This window comes from Miniopterus schreibersii (genome assembly GCF_964146895.1).
Source record: "Miniopterus schreibersii genome assembly, chromosome: 13".
Classification (NCBI taxonomy): Eukaryota; Metazoa; Chordata; class Mammalia; order Chiroptera; family Miniopteridae; genus Miniopterus; species Miniopterus schreibersii.
Genome location: NC_138113.1, coordinates 41099558 through 41117058, shown reverse-complemented (window position 1 = coordinate 41117058; position 17501 = coordinate 41099558). Strand labels below are relative to the sequence as shown.

The window sequence follows — 17501 nt, the reverse complement described above, 5'->3', positions numbered from 1 at the left end:
GGCTGAGTAAGGCTCTTCTGAGCCGCAGCTCCAGGAGTGACGCCCACCACAGCAACTCAAACTTCTAGGGGCAGGAAGCCAGCGAGGGGACAGTCCGTGGCCCTGTCGTCGGGACCTTGGAGTCCTACGCGCACTCTGGCCGCGGGCTGCAAAACCGGCAGCGGGAACCAAATCCCGGTCTGAGTCGGTGCAACACTCCGCAGTCTAGGGCTGTCCAGCACCTTCCCAAGGAAAACTACACTCCCCACAACGCCTTGCGCCTCCGGCTCGCTGCGGTTGCTTATGGCCAATCCGGAGAGGTAGCTGTGGCGGGGGCCGAGGAGGGACATTTTAAAAGGGCCGGAGATTGCGGGCGTCAGTGGCCATGGCGGATACAGCGACTACAGCATCGGCGGCAGCGGCAAGTGCCGCCAGCGCCTCGACCGATGCACCTCCTTTCCAGCTGGGCAAGCCCCGCTTCCAGCAGGTGAGGACCGGGCTGTGGTCTGAGGGTCAGCGGGTGGCACAGGGAGGGCGAGCAAACTCGTCTCCAAAATCCCCTTTAGCCCTAGGGTCTTCGACCCCGCGGCCACCTCGGAGCCTGCAGCTACTGGATCGGGGACCTCGGCCAAAGCCACTCCTTTTCCATTGGTCAGCGGGGTGAGCGAGGACTCCCACCTTGGCTCCCCATTGGCCGTCGGCGCCGTCGCTCTGCGGCTGCTCGCGCCCTCCAGCCTTTCCCTCCGGAGGCGCGCGGTGATTGGCCGCCGCCGCCGGGCCGGGGATGTGGGCGCCCGGGTCCGAGCGGCTTCTGCAGGGTCGCTCGGGGCTGTGGGGCGGCCCGCTCCGGGCGGAAAGTTCGAGCCCGGCCCTGCACGAGAAGTTGCCGTGGCCGAGATGCCTTCTGCCTTTTTCCCCGGGTGGGGACTGACCGTCCTTCCGAGCTTCTGGAGGAGCCCCCGGCAGCATCGGTGCCCCGCGGCCACGCTCCCAGCCCTCCCCCGATCCTCCGTGCGCGACGGGTCGGGGCCACGAGCCGAGGGGCGCTCGCGGCCCCGCGACTCCGGTCCCCTCCCGCGGGCGGTGCGCTGACGCCGCGAGTCGGCCGGCCGGTGCCCTGCGGGGATGGAGCGAGGACTTGCGGGGGAGCTGGGTGCGAGCGAAACGCTGTGTCATCTCCGGGGGCAGGCGGCCGCTGGGAGGGTCCCCGTGCCCGGGAACGTGCGCGGCGCCGCCGGCTGCGACCTGGGGCCTCGGAACCCGAGCCCGGGCGCCGCCGAGTGCTGGCTCGGTCCGACTTGCTCGGGCTCCTCGGGGCGCCGTAGCAGTGGTCCTTTTCCTCCGGGACCCCCGGCAGGGCGTCGCCAGCTTACCCTCGGTCTCGGAGCCGGGGATCGAACCCGCAGCTGCGGGCGGGGCGGGGAGGGGCCGTTCCCAGGCCGCGGGCCGCCGCGCTCGCTCGAGCCCCCCGCGTGCGCTTGGGCCCCGGCTGAGGAAATAGACTTTATTAGGAAAAGGGCAGAAGACTTGGCTGAAGTGAGCCTGGGGTGGCCTGGGGTGGCCTGGGGTGGGGGACAGCGGAGGCGGGCAGAAAAGAAGTTTGCAGGAAGAAAGGAAATGTAGGGAGGTCGGTGCGGTGGGGTTTTTTGTTGTTTTTTTGGTGGTGATGGTGGTAGAGAAACTGGTTCCAGCAACGGGGTGCACTGAGCTCCACTGATAATTAAGGAGCTGTGTTCCTAAGCCTTCTGAGAAAATGTCCCCGTGTTAAAACAGGACTGTAATTGCTTTAAATAATAAGCCATCTCTGCATGTAGGTGTCTGAGGTGAGGCTAGCATCTTCCTGCCAGTGTAGGGTGCCACCTAGGGTGACACTGTCAGGGGTGCCTCTCCCTGAAATCGAGTGACCCTGCATCAGCTGTCCCCCTTTCCTGGGCCCTGTGCATTGGCCAGGGCTTAGTCGGGCCCACCTCCTCCCTTTCCCCCTGTGACATTACCCCCTGGTGGGACTAGGGTACCGACTCCCTCCTGCCCATGTCTTTGGCCACCCCAGGTGGGACCCTTGTAAGTCAGCCTGCCCTGTGGTCCTCTAATACTTGTCTCTCCGGTGACTTGGTCTCCTTAACCCCTGTGTGCACCTTTTGAGTGACAGGGCTGATCCTGGCCTTTCTGTTGTCTCCATCCTAACTCGGAGGTGGGGCTAGCTAGACACATAGTAATGTGCTGAATAAAGGTCTGTGGGAGGGTTTTTCTCTGGTACTTGTTCTGGGACATTCGGTCACGCAGCAGACCTTTGTCAAGAACTTCGAAGTGGACTGAGCCCTTTGCGGCGATCACGGCTGGAGCCATAAACGCACATTTGAGACTGCTCTGTTCTGGCAGCCATTGCTGGTATCTCTTTTTTTGGCACGGCTCTGGAAGGCAGTAACAGTGTATGGATTTGAGGTGCCCCTCCTCCAGCATAGTAACCTGCATAAAGCACAGTGCATGTGACCCACTCATGTTAAAGAACTCAGCTTCCCCCTCAGACCTGTTCCCTTCCACGCTGCTCCCAGCTGGGCAAGCAGACCAACCTACCACCCAGCTGACTCCTAAGAAACCTGGGAGTTACTGTATACCGCTCTTCCTCTCCCTCACTTTCTAAATACAACCAGAGGGCCAGTGTTCTCGTCTCTTAAACAGCTCTCAGATCCCCTGGTCTCCACTGCCACAGTCCTAGACCAGGCCCATCTTCTAGCTCCTGAGCCACTGTGGAAGCCTCCTAACAGGTCTCTCTGCTTCCACTTTCAGCCCTCCCTTTTCCTCATGGCAGCGTCCCAATACAGGTTTGATCAAGTGACTCATCCTCCCACACACACACTTAAACACCCTCCAGTGGCTTCCTCTGCTTCTGAAATAAAGATCTCACTTTTGGAGAGTCCCCAAAGGCCTGCATGACCCAACCCTGCTGCCCTCTTCTTCCTCGAATTGAACACCCACCTGCCACTCAAACCCACCTTTTCACCATATTGGCTGCTCTCAGCCCCTGGAACCCTGAGTGATTCATAATCCAGGGTCTATTCCCAGAGCCCACATCAGGGACACTACTCTCAGTCCCCAGCTAGCCTCACCACTTTCTGCAAGAATGGGCGCCAAGGTCTTTCCTTAGTTCCTGGAGTTGCCCCAAACCCTTCTTCCTTTCATTCGTCAAGGATTCCCCTGCCCAGGAGGGCAGGGAAGCAAGGGCACTGAGCAGCGTCAGAGAATGGAGACAGATAGCTCACCTCAGTGGCCTTTGGTCTGTGCTCATCTCTCTCCCCATAAGTTGGTGATGATAGCCAATCATCATTCCAACTTTCTCTGTATTGACTTATGTAATTTTCACAACAACCCTGTGAGACAAGTACAGTTACCCTTTATAATATTGGTGAGAAAACTGCAGCACACAAACAGATTAACTTTCTAGGCATTCTGGCTCCAGAGTCAATGTATGTTTGTTTATTTGTTTATTGTCAACTTTTTATTATGGGGATTTCCAAGCATAAAAAAGTGGAGACAGTTAACACTGATCCCTGTGCACCCATCACTCAGCTTCAACAATTACCAATGAAAGACCAGCCTCATTTCATCTTTATGGCCCCACCCCAACCAGTGAATTATTTTAAAGCAAACCCCAGACATCCTGTCATTCCCTTGTACCTGCCAGTAAGTATTTCTAAAAAGTAAGGACTTTTTTGGGTACTTTAAAAAAAAAAACTTTAAAATTTTGGAATAATTTTAGATTTACAGAAGTAAAAAAGAACAGAATTCCTGTATAACCCTCACCTGGTTTCCTCTAATGTTATCTCATATTACCATGGTATAGTTGTCAAAACTCAGAAACCATCTTTGGAACATTGTTATTAACTACATTCCAGACTTCATTGTATTTCACCGTTTTTTACACTAATATTCTTTTTCTGTTCCAGGATCCCATCCAGGATCCCAAATTACATTTATTTGTCATGTCTCCCTAGTTTCTCAGACTTTTCTTTTTTTGATGACCTTGACAGTTTTGGGAAGTACTACTCAGATATTTTAAAGAATGTTACTCAGTTTGGGTTTGTCTAGTGTCTTTCTCATAATTAGACCAGGGTTATGGGTTTTGGAGGGAGAATGTCACAGAGGTGAAGTGCCTTCTTTTTTACATGGCATCAGAAGGTTTTTTGAGTAGTTTTAACATAACCACAACACCATTTAACACATCTAAAATAATTATTTCTTAATATCAAACCAATCACTATTTGTCTTAGTCTGTTTGGGCTGCTATAACAAAATACCATAGATTGGGTAACTTATAAACAACAGAAATGTATTTCTCACAGCCTGGAAGCTGAAAGTTCAAGATCAAGGTGCTGGCAGATTCAATGTCTGGTGAGAGCCAGCTTTCTGGTTCATAGGCAGCACCTTCTAGCTGTAACATCACATAGCAGAAGGGTGGAGAGAGCTTTCCGGGGTCTCTTCTATAAGGGCACTAATCTCATTCATGAGGGCTCCACTCTTATGACCTCATCACCTTTCAAAGGCTCCATCTCCTAAAAGCACCACCTTGGGGGTTAGGATTTCAACACATGACTTTTTTGGGGGGGAGGAGGACAGGGGCACAAACATTCAGTCCATTGCACTGTTCACATTTCCCTGATTGTGGGTGTGCTGGGCTCTAAAACTGGCCAAGGCCTATGGTGGCAGAGTATATGGGTTGCACAAAATTCCTCTTTGTTGCAGGGAACTTGCTGGGCAGGAAAATGCACTCTTCACTCTGGAGTTGGGAGGCAATGGGGAATTTTCTCATAGTTTGCCTGAAGTAAGTTTTCAAATGAAAGTGACTTGTAGGTAGTTATATGTTTCAATCATTTCTATCCCATAGACTAGAGAGTGACTGTTTCCCAGGGCTGGTCCTGGGGCTGGTTTGTGCTGTGGAAAGGGTCAATACCTTCTAGTCCAGTGGCTTTAACCCCGGCTGCACACTCACCTGGGCAGGTTATTAAACAGACACTGATGCCTGGAGCCCACCCCAGGCCAGTAGAGTTTGAGTCTCTGGCTGTCCAGCTGTTTTTTGGAATACTCAGGTGGTTCAGTGTGCAGCCTGGTCCAGTCTTTCTGCCTTTGGGCTACAGGTTCAGTGAGTATTTATTCCTAAGCCTAGTGATTTAGAGGTCTGGGTGCAGCAGGGCTGAAGGTTCCTTCTCAGACCGTCGCCCTCAGCCGCTACACCCACGGGCCCCTCTCCCCCAGCTGTGTGGAGGTGGGAAGGCCTCGTGTACTGCAGGCCCCAGCCCCTGCTGAGAATTAGCTGACTCACCTTTCTTGTGAAAGGAACTGGAAGGAATCACTTGGCTGACTCATTTCAGGTAAAGAAAAAGGGAACGAAAAACATCCACTGACTCTCCAATTAAGGAAAGAGAGGGACTGAATTTTAGAGGGGGGGAGAAAAGCCATACATTTTCAACTACTGAGAAAATAAAAATTAATCAGACTGAGAAAGTAGAGACCTTCCCTGCCATTCTTCAGGCTGGGAGGACAGGCATTAAAGCAGCTACAAAGAAACAGGGTTTCTCACAAGGACCCCACTGCATCCAGGAAGTGTCCCAACAACCTCCTCCTTGAGTTCCTGCTGTTCCATGCTCGCTGAGCAGTCACCTTCTCCAAGATCTCTGGGCCTCTTTCATAAGGGCACTAATCCCACTTGTGAGGGCTGTGCCCTCATATCTAACCACCTCCCAAAGGCCCCACCTCCGCTACTACTGTCTTGGGCATTAGGACTTAACATATGAATATTGGGGGGACACAAGTATTCAGTCTATAGTAATAACCACAGTATAGTTACTATATTCAGGAAACTTAATACGGATACATACTTTCATTAATCTATGACCCACATTTTTGTCAGTTGTCTTAATAATGTCTTTGAGAATATCATTCCCTACCCCCTTCCCGTCCAGGATTCAATCCAGAATCATGTGATGCATTTAGTTGTCTCTTTAGTTTCCTGCAATGTGGACCAGTTCCTCAGTCTTCTTTGTCTTTCTGGCATTGACATACTTAATGAATAAGGCCAGTTATTTTATGGAATGCTCCTCAATTTGGGTTTGTCTGATGTTTCTTCATGATTAGGTTGAGTCGTTCCTGAGTACTATGTGAGCGATATCTTGAACTTCTCAAGGTATCACATCTGGAGGCACACAATGTCCACCTGCCCTTCATTGGTCCTTTTAACATGTCCTCATCATTGTGGGGGGAAGGGGGCACTTCATTGCTTTCTGGCACAAAAAAAATGTGCCAGTCTCATCTGGTACCTTCCCTGCCCCAGCCCTGGAACTGGCGACTTCCCTAAGGAACCCTGGTTCATGTTAGTGGACCAGGATCTGTGTGTCATTCTGTCTCTTTGCTATCCATTTACTATCCACCTCGCTCTACTTATTTCCTTGTCTGCTAATTGGAATCACCCTCTTTATATGCATTTCACACCATCATAAGCATTTTTCCATGTCATAAACGTTGTCTGAACATGCTTTCAAATGGTGCATAGCGTTAAGTCACCATCCACCTTTACAAATAATGCAGCAGTGAGTGTTCTCAGCATACAGTATACCTCTGACCAAGCCTATGAATGTCACTGATTGTTTCCTTAGATTAAATTAGCAGAGGTGAAATTTTGCCAGGACTATAGTGTGAGCATCGTGGTTTAGGCCACTTGAGTTGTAAGAGGTTAGAGAAGCAACTGTTTTTGTTAGGAATGGTGCTGAAGCTTGATCTGGTCTGTCAAAGGCAGGAGGTGGAGAGGCTACTCCAGGTGGGCACGCCATGGTGAGCAGAGATGGAGGAGCATGGGGCCTGGTGTGTGCAGGGGACTTTGAGGTGATCCAGGGCCTACTACAGAGTCTTTATTAGAAGGGAAAGGAGCAGAAGCTGGCTGCAGGGTCTGGCTTCCTAGTGAGCAAGGGGAGGGAGTGTGGAGGCCTGTGTTTCCTCCACTATGCAGAGGACAGTGCTTGGAGAGCTGTGGGCCTCCAGGGAGGATCTGGGACAGAGCCTGGGAGTATAGCGAGGCAAGAACCCCCAGTATTTGTAGCCTTTCCCTTTGTCCCCTAGCTTGGCACCCTCTCTCCTCCCCTTGAGCTTGGCTTTGCCAAGCTGGCTCTGTCCCTGGGGCAGAGGGCCCAGCAGCAGGGTTGCTTGGTTTCCTTTCATTGTGCTTTAATGCCTGTGGCCTGCTTTGCACAAAGCCCTTCTTTTCCAGGGACCTGCTCTGGGGCAAGGCCGGAGGGAGTCGGTCCCTCATCCTGGGCCTCACAACAGCTCCAGAGCTCTGGGTGAAGGAGGGCCTGAGGGCTGCAAGCAGGGTTCTGTGGTGCTTGAGCTCTGCCTATGGGGAGCCTGACCTCGGAGAGGGACCTTCCCTCACTCCATAGGTCCTAAGCAAGGCAGGGAGGCTGTGGTGGTCAGGGAAGGCTGGGAGAGGGCGGGGGACCAGGCTTTACCTCCAGCCTGGTGGTGCTTGGTGGTGGGAGGTGGGGAGCTACTGAAAGGCTTGGAGAGGATCTCAGGACACTGAGGGGAAAGGGAGAAAAATGGGAGGTACCTTGAAGAGAAGTTGGGACAGTCACTGAGTCTTAATGGTCTTTCTGAATTGATGTTAGAAAGCCCTCATACTGGGAAAGCTGCCCTCAGGTCACTGAGCAGTGAGGCCTCATTGGTATTCACCTCCCGTGTGGGGAGGCCTGGGGACTGTGGGGTGTGGGGCGGGGTTCCCCAGTGGCTGGAGGATGGTCTAGCAGCTGATCTCTCCTCTCCCACCCCCTTCTCCAGACATCCTTCTATGGCCGCTTCAGGCACTTCTTGGATATTATCGACCCTCGCACACTCTTTGTCACTGAGGTAAGTCATGGCTGTCACTTGTGGAGGCCCCTTGGCCTTTATACCTTGTCACTTTAGAAGATCCGTGGATCATCTGTGTGTGTACTTTACATGCATTATCTCATTTCATTTGGATCTCACCACGTCCCTTCAATGTAGATATATATCATCATCATCATCATTTCAAACTTTAATAAAATTATTTCCAAGTACATGAATTACATGCTCATTACAAAAGTTCAAACAGTACAGATATTTAAGTAGAACAAAAATGTATCCTTCATGCACTGTTCCTACCCAGTACCCTCCTCTCATAGGTAATTATGGTGTAATTTACCTTTTATATGTGAACCATGCTATGAATTTTGACAAACGTATTCAGTCATGAATCCACCCCCACAGTAACAGTGTAGAACATTTATATCACCTGAAGATGTCCCTTCATGCCCGTAGTAGTCAGTCTCCCCTGCTCAGCCCCTGGCAACCATCTGTTTTCTGTCCCTTCTGTCTTGCTGTTTCCAGAATGTCATAAATGGAATGCAGCAGTGCGTGCCTGGCTTCTTTTCCTTCGCATCATGCTTTTGAGATATATCTGCATTGTTGCACATATCAATAATGCATGCCTTCTCACTGCTGAGTAGTATTCCATTGAAGGGATATTCCAGAATTTGTCCATCCACTTGTTGATGAACACCTGGGCTGTTTCCAGTGTTTGACTATTATAAATAAAACTGCTGTGAGCATTCTTTGTGTGGACATATGCTTTCATTTCTACAAGTAAACAACTAGGAATGGGATTGCTGGCTCATATGGTAAGTGTGGTGAGTATATGTTTAACTTCATAGGAGACTGCCACACTGCTGTTCAGAGCAGCTCCACGTTTTACATTTCCATCTGCAATGTTCCGGTTGCTCCCTAGCCTCACCAATACACCTGGTATTGTCAGATTTAAACATACTGACTTCAGCTATCCAAAGAAGTGTGTCTTTGTAGCCTTTGTATATGTATTTACAAATGTGTGTAAGAATGCATGCACACACAAAATAGCAAAGATTTACTAAGCACTTACTGTGAGCAAGGCAGTGTTTGAGCATTTTACATACATCAGCTCAACACATTAACTCAAAGCGACACGTGAGGCAGATACTGTTACAGTTCCATTTTTCACATAAGGAAACAGACAGAAGGTAAGTCTCATGCACATGGTGCTGGCCAGTGATGGAGCCAGAGTCTGAACCCAGCTAACCTTATCTTCAGAACCCTTACTCTTAGCCAGTTGGCATCCCTGTTCAGGTAATGAGCGTAGAGAACACTCAGTGAGCAGAAGGCCTGAGCTCCTGCCCTGGGCCACATACCCTGAGCAAGGCATTGAGTCCCTTAGTTGGCTTCCTGAGTGGATAGCACTTCCCTGCACACCTCTGTGCTGAGCACTGCCTTGCTTCAGCCCCAGAGCTAATTAGCTCTGGGAGGGAAAAGCCATGGTGGAAAGGAGCACAAGGCCTGCTGGACTCCTGGGCCTACAACAGTCCCCACTGTGCCCGAGGGAGCAGCCCATTAACGTGAAATGTGGACATTAACCTGCCATGTGGTTTCCCACTGCGTCTCAGCAGGACAGAGGGCTCAGGTATTTTACTGGCTGGCCCTACCTGCCCCCCTGGGCCTACTGCCTCATAAGGGCAAGGCTGCTATACTTCTCTGCTCTGCCTGGACTTTTCTAAGGAGTTGTCTATATGATCACACAAAAATTTGGAAGAGTGCCAAACTAGAGAAACTACTTACCTAGCTTAGATTATGTGTCTTTCTAGAAAGTTCTAGAATGGTACAAAACTAGATACAGTTGCCACATAAATCCCAACATAAGTGTTACCTGCTTGATGGAGGAGTCAGCAGAGCCCACTGCTTACCTCAAAAGATGGAGGTGCTAATGGTGAACTTTGAGGCATATTGAGAGATGTCAGGGAGACTCAGTAGGTGGGGAGGATTTCAGTGCTCTCCAGATCACCACGAGCTGGCAGGGGCCTCGGGGATGAATTGGCAGCTATGGGGCAACATGCCACCTGTGCCGGGGACTCACACCGCCCTCCTCTCCAGTCCACCCTCTTCTCAGGCCTAGACCCCTTCATTCCCCTCTGTCTTGTACCACTTCTTCCTTCAGCTCTCGCAATCTGAATGGCCCCAACAGTCTTGTATATCACTAAACCATTTGGGCCTAAATACCATTACTACACACAAAAATCTCGTATTTTACTATTCATTGAGGTGTCGAAGCAACTTAACTATTTACTAACTAGAAAATAAAACCAATGCAAAATAGTTTTAGAATACTTTTCAGAATTCACAAGTTCCCTCCCCTCATCAAAGATGATGAGCCTTCCCAGAAAGATCTTCACCTTTCCCGTAGTGACCCCCCCCAAACACACCCCAGCTGGGGACTGTTTCTAGCACTGTCTGCTGGCCTTTGGAAAGTTTCTGCCCACAGGAGATCTAGGCCCTAAAAATTCTGGAAGGGCCATGAGTAGGGCCTTCAGGCCCTCACTGGTTCTAGTCCAGGCCGGTGGCTTCGGAAGGCCACCTGCATGAACACGATGAGAAATTGGAGGCACTGAGAGGAAAAGGTCCCTTACCTTCCCCTCCCCCGTGAATGGTGGCGCTGCCAGGAGGGCCAGCCTCCCCTTCTGGGCTCACAGACCATGGCTGTTGTCTACAAAACACTGTTTCTCTTCCAGGGCCTTTGGCTGGTGTCCTAGGAAGGAGTGTGGGCGGTGGCTGCCCAGTCGGAGGACGGGCCTGTTTGCCTGTGCGGGTGGGAGGATAGTGGAGGACCTGAGGAGGTGGCTCTGGAGACTAGTTTCCTGAGGTGGAAAGATCCTGGGCAGCGTGAGCCATCTGGTGACCCTGTTCCGAGGGGCAGTAGCTGAATGAGTGGATAGACTCGTCTTGACAGAGTTTTGAGGCTACTTGTTTGCAATTTATAACTGACCAAGCTTTCAAAAGATTCCAGCCCTCTTCTGTGTGATGAGGCGGAGGAAATTTTATTTACTGTAATTTCTCTTAGGAGGAAGACTGTCTTTGTTTAGTGCATGTCTTGAGCCCGGCTTCAGAGAAGGAGGTTGGTCTGCTTGGCAGAGAGGGGAGAACTCCGCTTTGATCCTCGAGGAGAGAGGAGAGAGGAGGCAGAAGGGAAAGGACTGGGAAGGAGAGCCAGTAACCCCGTGCGCTGACAGGCCGGGCTGGGGCACTTTTTAAATTTTTTTAATAGGATATTGATTTTTAGAGAGAGAGGAAGGGAGAGGAGAGAAACATCGATGTGAGGGGGTAACATCGATGTGCCATCTCCTGCACGCCCACTGCCGGGGAGGAGCCTGCAACCCGGGCGTGTGCCCTGACCCAGAATTGAACCAGTGACCTCTGTGACACCCAGCCAACTGAGACACACTGGCCAGGCCCCTGGGGGCCCTTTTGAAGTGGGTCACGCCTCCTGTGCTTGTGATAGTCGTTGACGTGACCCAGTATCGTCCCCTCCACCGTCATTCCTGGAGAGGAGTCAGTAAGTCTGCCTGGTTCATGAAATGTCTGCAAGGGTAGATTATTGAGGGGATCTTGAAGGTGTGGGTCTCCGTGAGGGTGCAGTGTGGGGGGGATCCGGCCTGAGGAAGGAGCTTCGAGGAGCTGGCAGAAGCCCCAGCTTTGGCCTTCCACAGAGGTCATGAGCTTTCATCTAGATTTCTTAGGGCAGTGCTGCACCAGCTGACGTCTAAGCTACTTTCAATTATGGACCGAAGATAAAAGGAATTTGCTATTCTGAATTCAATAATTATTTAAGGGAATGAAGGATCAATAGATTATCATCCTAAAGGGCATAGAAAACGAACTGAAATAGTGTTAATAACGCCATTTCAATACTAGTATTGGTGTTGTAATCTGAAACTTTTGGGGCATATTGTAGGATAGAACAACTAAGGATTTATACTGATGTTGGGAACTGGGGTTCTCACCGTGGGAGTGGGGAGATATAAATATGAATTAGAGGAAAAGGCAAAGAACTATGTGATATTGAATTTGAATTGGAGGTATCAATATGAACTCATGATTTACACACACACACACACACACACACACACACACACACACACACACACACGTATATTCCTGATTTCCTGGCTCTGTTCACTGAAAGGGCCTAGAAGCAATGACACCCAGTAACAGTGTGCCACTATCCACCAAAAGGAACTAGGGCATGGAGAGATGGGCAAATCCATGTGGGGGGCAAGGAGAGTTGTTACATAAAGTACGAAAGTGCTCAGGGAATGATGGAGACACAGGGAATGGCTTGAAGGGCAACCGACTGGCCACACTTGGGATAATTTGAACATTAAGAAGAATAAGAGCCATGGATTATAATACATTGAGAAATAACAATAATAATAATAATAATAAATCCTTGAGTCCGTAATAATACTAAAAATGTGGGAGGGAAGTTCTTCACAGAAGAATGCCAGCCAGTAAATATAGAGGAAACAGCCATTGTGTAGTCCTCAGTGAAACAGCTGATTCCAACCAGGATTATTAATGGACGCTGTTTCCCTAGAGCAAAGATTGTTGGGAAACAGGATATTTCTATGCTCTCAAACAGTATCACCCTGAAGATTATTTAGCAATTACGGAGAGGAAAAGGTACCTTTACAATTGGCTGGAGGACACCCCTTTAACCAGGTGACCAAACTTAGTACTAGCAGTGAGAAAACTGACATTCTATGCTTCCTGATGTGATGTGATTCTGGTACTAATCTCTAAAATGGGGAAATATATGAAAATCTGAAGAAGAAAATAAAAACTGCTTATTGTCCCACCTGCCAGAAATAAGAACCAGTAACATTTTGATGTATGTTTATGTATAAAATTAGGATGTTTACATAATATGTATAATGTAGCTCTATCTCTCTATATAGATACATAAAGAATCATATGATATATTTGTATACATAACAAATGTATACATGATATATATATTTTTTTCCATGTAGCATATCATGAGCATTTTTCCTTGTCATTAAATGTTGTTTCAAAATGTGTTTAATAACTGCATGTAATTTACCATGTGGTTATTCTATAATTTATTTAGTCATTTTCTCTATTGTTGACCATTTGGGTGGTTTCAATACTTTTTGCCATTATAAATGATATCACAATAAATATCCTTGTACATAAATCTCCCCATCTTCCTCTTTATTTCCTTTGGATAAATTCCTAGAAGTGGAATTCCTGCATGAAAGTAATTTTAAGGCTTTTGAATATATTGCCAAATTGCCCTGCAGATTGCACCAACCTGTACCATGATCATATCAGTTCATACTCTCAATAGCAGTGAGTGAGGGTGTCCATTTACATGCATTCTAGACAGCATTAGATATTCTAATTAAAAAAATCTTTAATGGAATTAGAAAAATATTTTTATTGATTTTTAGAGAGAGGAAGGGAAGGGGGGAGAGTGAGAGAAACATCCGTGTGAGAATGGAACATTGATGGGCTCCCTCCTGCACGCTCCCTACAGGGGATCGAGCCTGAAACCTGGGCATGTGCCCTGACTGGGAATAGAACTGGTAACCTTTTGGTGTATGGGACAACGAAGCCCAACCAACAGAGCCACACCAGCCAGGGCTTTAATGGAATTTTTTATTAAAAATACCCAAATGTCAGTACCTTTATACACTTCAAGTTCTTACCTATCTGCACACATTTTGGCATACTTATTAATTTGAACATAGACTTTTTGTTTGCTTTTTTCATGCATTTCCAAGTCTTTATAACCATTAGTATTAGACTTACAGGTATAACAGATAGGTTGTTTACTGTCTTTTGTGATCCTGCAAAAAAAAAAAAAAAAAAAAAAGAAGAAGAAGAAAGGAAGGAAGAAAAATCAGTCTCAGGCATGCCACTTTTCATCTGTGCTTAATTAATTAATTAATTAATTTTAGAATAAATTCCCAAGAGTAGGATATCCAGGCTGGAGGCCACAATTGTTTTTCTAGTTTTTGGGATAGCTGGACAGATTTATTTTCTAAAGGCTGTACTACCAGCCATGCTGCCAGAGTTATATTAGTTTACCTCACATAGGCCCCCTGAAGGCGACCGGAGGTCGGCCACGAGGAAAGCAGGGCCTCTCCCCATGAGTCCTGGTTTCCTCTTTCCTTAGGCCCCCCAGAAGGTGGCTCGTGGCTAGTGGGAACCAAGCCAGACAGCCTTGCAGGTCCCTGGACTGCTGGGAGGGGACAAGAAGGGGCTTAGGAGGGCCCAAGGAAGACAAGAGGAGGGCTTAGCACTATGCATGCACAGAAATCATTAGCTTTGGCCCACAAGTCCCACCACCTGGGGCCACAATAGGAATGGATCCAGCCAAGGTTGCAGACAAGGTAAGGATGCATGGCCCTGCACTTGGCAGATGCAAGGCTGGCCCAGGCGAGAACAATCAGATAGATGCTGAGCAGTTAACACCCTGTGACATAACGTGCTGGTCCCCTGCCAGCCACCTCTCCTCCATGTGGACGCCACCCACTGTCAGTTCATTCTCCTTGATGCCTGACAGTGCTCTTTCTTTCTTTTTCAGTTCTGCAAGCTTTGGGATTCTCAAAGCTTTGCCTGCAATGCTCATGTTTCATTTGCACCCTTTCTCTAAACATGCTCTCTAGTTTCTCTGTGTCACGCTGGGCTCAACTTTGAATGAGAGTGGGGTGCCCACTTTTTTTACTTGGAGTATCAGCTTTGGGTTGGGGAGAAGGTGCAGGATTTCCTGTGGTTTTGTTTTGAGACTTCCCTTCTCTCAGTTACTGTCATGAGGACAAGAGGGTCTTCCATGCTGATGTCTCAGGGAAATGGCCCAGAACTGGGATGCAATGGGTTTCCAGGTGCCACCCATCCACTCTGTGACCCTGGGCAAGGAAATGCCCTTCTCTCCCTGGCCCCAGTTGTCTCAGAAAGGGGATGGCCTAGATGGTTTTAACATCCACACACAGGGTATTTTTATTCATATCCTATGTGAACAGGGCACAGTCTCATGGAATCTGGGGATTCTCTTAAAACCTGCATCACCCTCAACAGACTTTGGTCTGATACTTTGGAACCTGGATTCTAAACCATACACTTTGCCTCTCCCCCCAGAAGCCTCAGTCATTCATTTTTGTTAAATGCACATTATTTGTGGCCCTGTGTTGGTGATGGCCTGGGGTGGGCAAGTCCTGTGGTCCTGCAAAGATACCTCAAACCAGTCCCCTGCTCCCTGCACTTTTCAATCTCTGACAGGGCAGTAAGTGGTCAGGGACCTTAGAGAGGTGCAAACCCAATGCTCTCTGACTGTTCACAGGAGGGAGCGTTTCTGGAAGATTCCTGGAGAAGTGAGCCTTGAAGGATGGATGGGGTTGGTGATGGACTTGGGGAGGACGGGTGTCTTGGTGAAGTGAACTGTATGGGCAAAGTCAGGAGGTGGGAACATGCAAGCTCCGCCTGGAGAATGGGTGGGCCCCTTTACCAAAAGCGGGGTGAAATATTTCTGGGTGCTACTCACATCCTGGCCAGATGCTATCACTCCCATCATCTATTTAATATATTAAATATTATTATAAGTTAAATATTTATATCAGTTTGTCATCCTTCCTTAACCAAGCAGGGATTATACTCAGTCTGCATTTAATTTGGGGGTGTGCTATGCTGCCCCTTCTTTCCCCCTAAAAAAAGATGAGTTTTCCTTCTGATGACTCTTCCCAGCTTTCCTTTCTGTGCCCTTCCCTTCCTGTGTCCCTCTGTCCCCATTTCTGTCTGGCCTGGTCTCTTGCCCTTTCTGTCCACTCCCCTAACACTCCATTCCTGCCCCTTTGCTTCCTTCCCCCTCCCCTCAGACTTGGGGCCAGGATTCTCCTCTGTTAAAATTCTCTGCCCCAGGAGCAGGCCTCCCTCCCAGGTGCCAGCATTTGCAGAGGGACCTTCTGGAGACCATGCCCCTGCCAAATACAAGGAGACACCCTCACAGTGACACTTTCTGGCAGGTGACTCAGAGGCAGGCAGGCTGGTGATGGAGCCTGGGCCATCCATGCCCCTGGCCCCTGGGAGCCCCAGCCTTGCCTCCAGCTGGCGGGGCCCCGCACCACTTGGCATTCAGGACCTGGCTGCCTGTTCCTGGTTGAACAAACTTTCTGCAAAGTTCACCCTCCAGCATTCCCTGCACTCACATGCCGGGGGCTTTCTGAAAAGCCTCACAATGCATCGGGCTGAGAGGAGGGCTGACCCTCCTGTCCCTCAAGTCTCTTGAAAATTGCCCCTTCTCTGTGGAGAGACCAGCCCCCAGAGCAGCCAGCCCTCAGGGACCTCTCAAGACAAGTGGCCTAGGCACTCGCCTGCCCCAGAGGATAGCCGGGAGCCCCAGCCCTTCAGCCTCTGACAGGGGGGCCTGGCTGAGGGTAGCAAGGCCCAGAGGCAGAAAAGCACGTTCTAGCTTCCTTCAGTCCTGGAGTCTCAGCTTTGTGTTCAGGAACTCTGGCTTTAGTTCTTCCTCAAGCCATGCCAAGATGAGGGCTCTTGGGAACTCACTCCTGTGGCAGGAGGCCTCCCTTTGATGACCGTGTCAAATGAGATGGAAATTGGCCAGGTTGCTATAGGAACTCGGAAGAATCCCTGGAGTGGGAAAATAATGAGAACACGGGGCCATTCACCATTCAGTGGTGGAAAGTGGAGCACTCATTGTCTGAAGGCAGAAGTTGCAGCAAGAGAGGAAGCAGGCTCGGGGCGGGGAGCTTGCTGCATCACTGGGAGGCTTTGGGGTGTTGGGCGGACTGAGAAAGGGTCTGACTTAACTCTGCACTCAAATACCAAAGCGCTCACTTGCTATCTGGGTGACTTTTAAGCAAGTTAAAACAACAATTGACATGAAAAGCAAATGTATTGAGTCTAGAAGGAACATCCCCCTCACTTTTGAGGTGGTTATCTCAGTGGTATGTTTACAGGTCATTTAAAATTATTTTTTTGTGCTTTTCTGCTTTTTCTGGCATTTTGTTTAAGCAGCATGGATTAATCGTGGTGGTGGGGGTTGGGGAGCAGGGGGGAGGGTGACCCTGAAAGCACAAGGCTATCTCCAGTTGGGAAACAGATTCCAGGAAGGCTCTCTGGAGTTATGGAATTATTGAAACACATACATTTGAAAGGGCAGGGACAGTGCTCTCCAGCAGTCGGCTTGCTCCCAAGCAAGTTTTCCTGGCCCTGGTGCCCTGGGTTAGACCACTGCGGGCCTCGGGTGCTTCACACACAGGCCGGATGGGCCGGGGTGGCCTGGCTGGCTTGTCCAGGCTGGCAGTTATTCCCATTGTTGCATCATTTTTCACCCTATGAGACCCCCCCTGCCAGCTGGCTCAGCAGACATGCTGTCCACCCCCTGGGTGCCCTGCCTGGTGCTGCCTCCGCCTTGAGACCAAGCGGCTGATGTTGCCGTCTCCGCACTCGCGTTCCCAGCCGGCCTTGTCCCTCCTCCATCAAAAGGGGAACAGCAGCTCCCTGGGTGTTTTCAGCCATGCTGGGCATCCTTGATGTCTGGGCCCTTCACCTGCCCTTGACAGAGGCTGTTTTCTATCCCTGTTGTCTGTTTATTGTTAATTTCTTGAGGTACAACA

The 17501-nt window shown here is 49.5% G+C and overlaps 1 protein-coding gene across 8 annotated transcripts in view; it reads left to right on the top strand.

Annotated features, from left to right (window-relative positions):
- Window positions 1–346: 346 nt before the first annotated feature.
- Window positions 347–17501, top strand: part of SFXN5 (sideroflexin 5) — a gene marked incomplete at its 3' end in the record, with an annotated part of 101009 nt that continues 83854 nt past the window's right edge. For 5 of the 8 annotated variants that reach the window (XM_081155938.1, XM_081155935.1, XM_081155940.1 and 2 more), the window contains exons 1-2: window positions 347–466; window positions 7804–7872. In XM_081155938.1, the coding sequence (XP_081012064.1) occupies window positions 365–466; window positions 7804–7872 (171 nt within the window). In that variant the 5' untranslated portion in view covers window positions 347–364. Of the gene's footprint in view, window positions 467–545; window positions 640–7803; window positions 7873–17501 lie in introns of all 8 variants that reach the window. The other 3 variants (XM_081155934.1, XM_081155937.1, XM_081155936.1) reach the window with 2 other exon arrangements.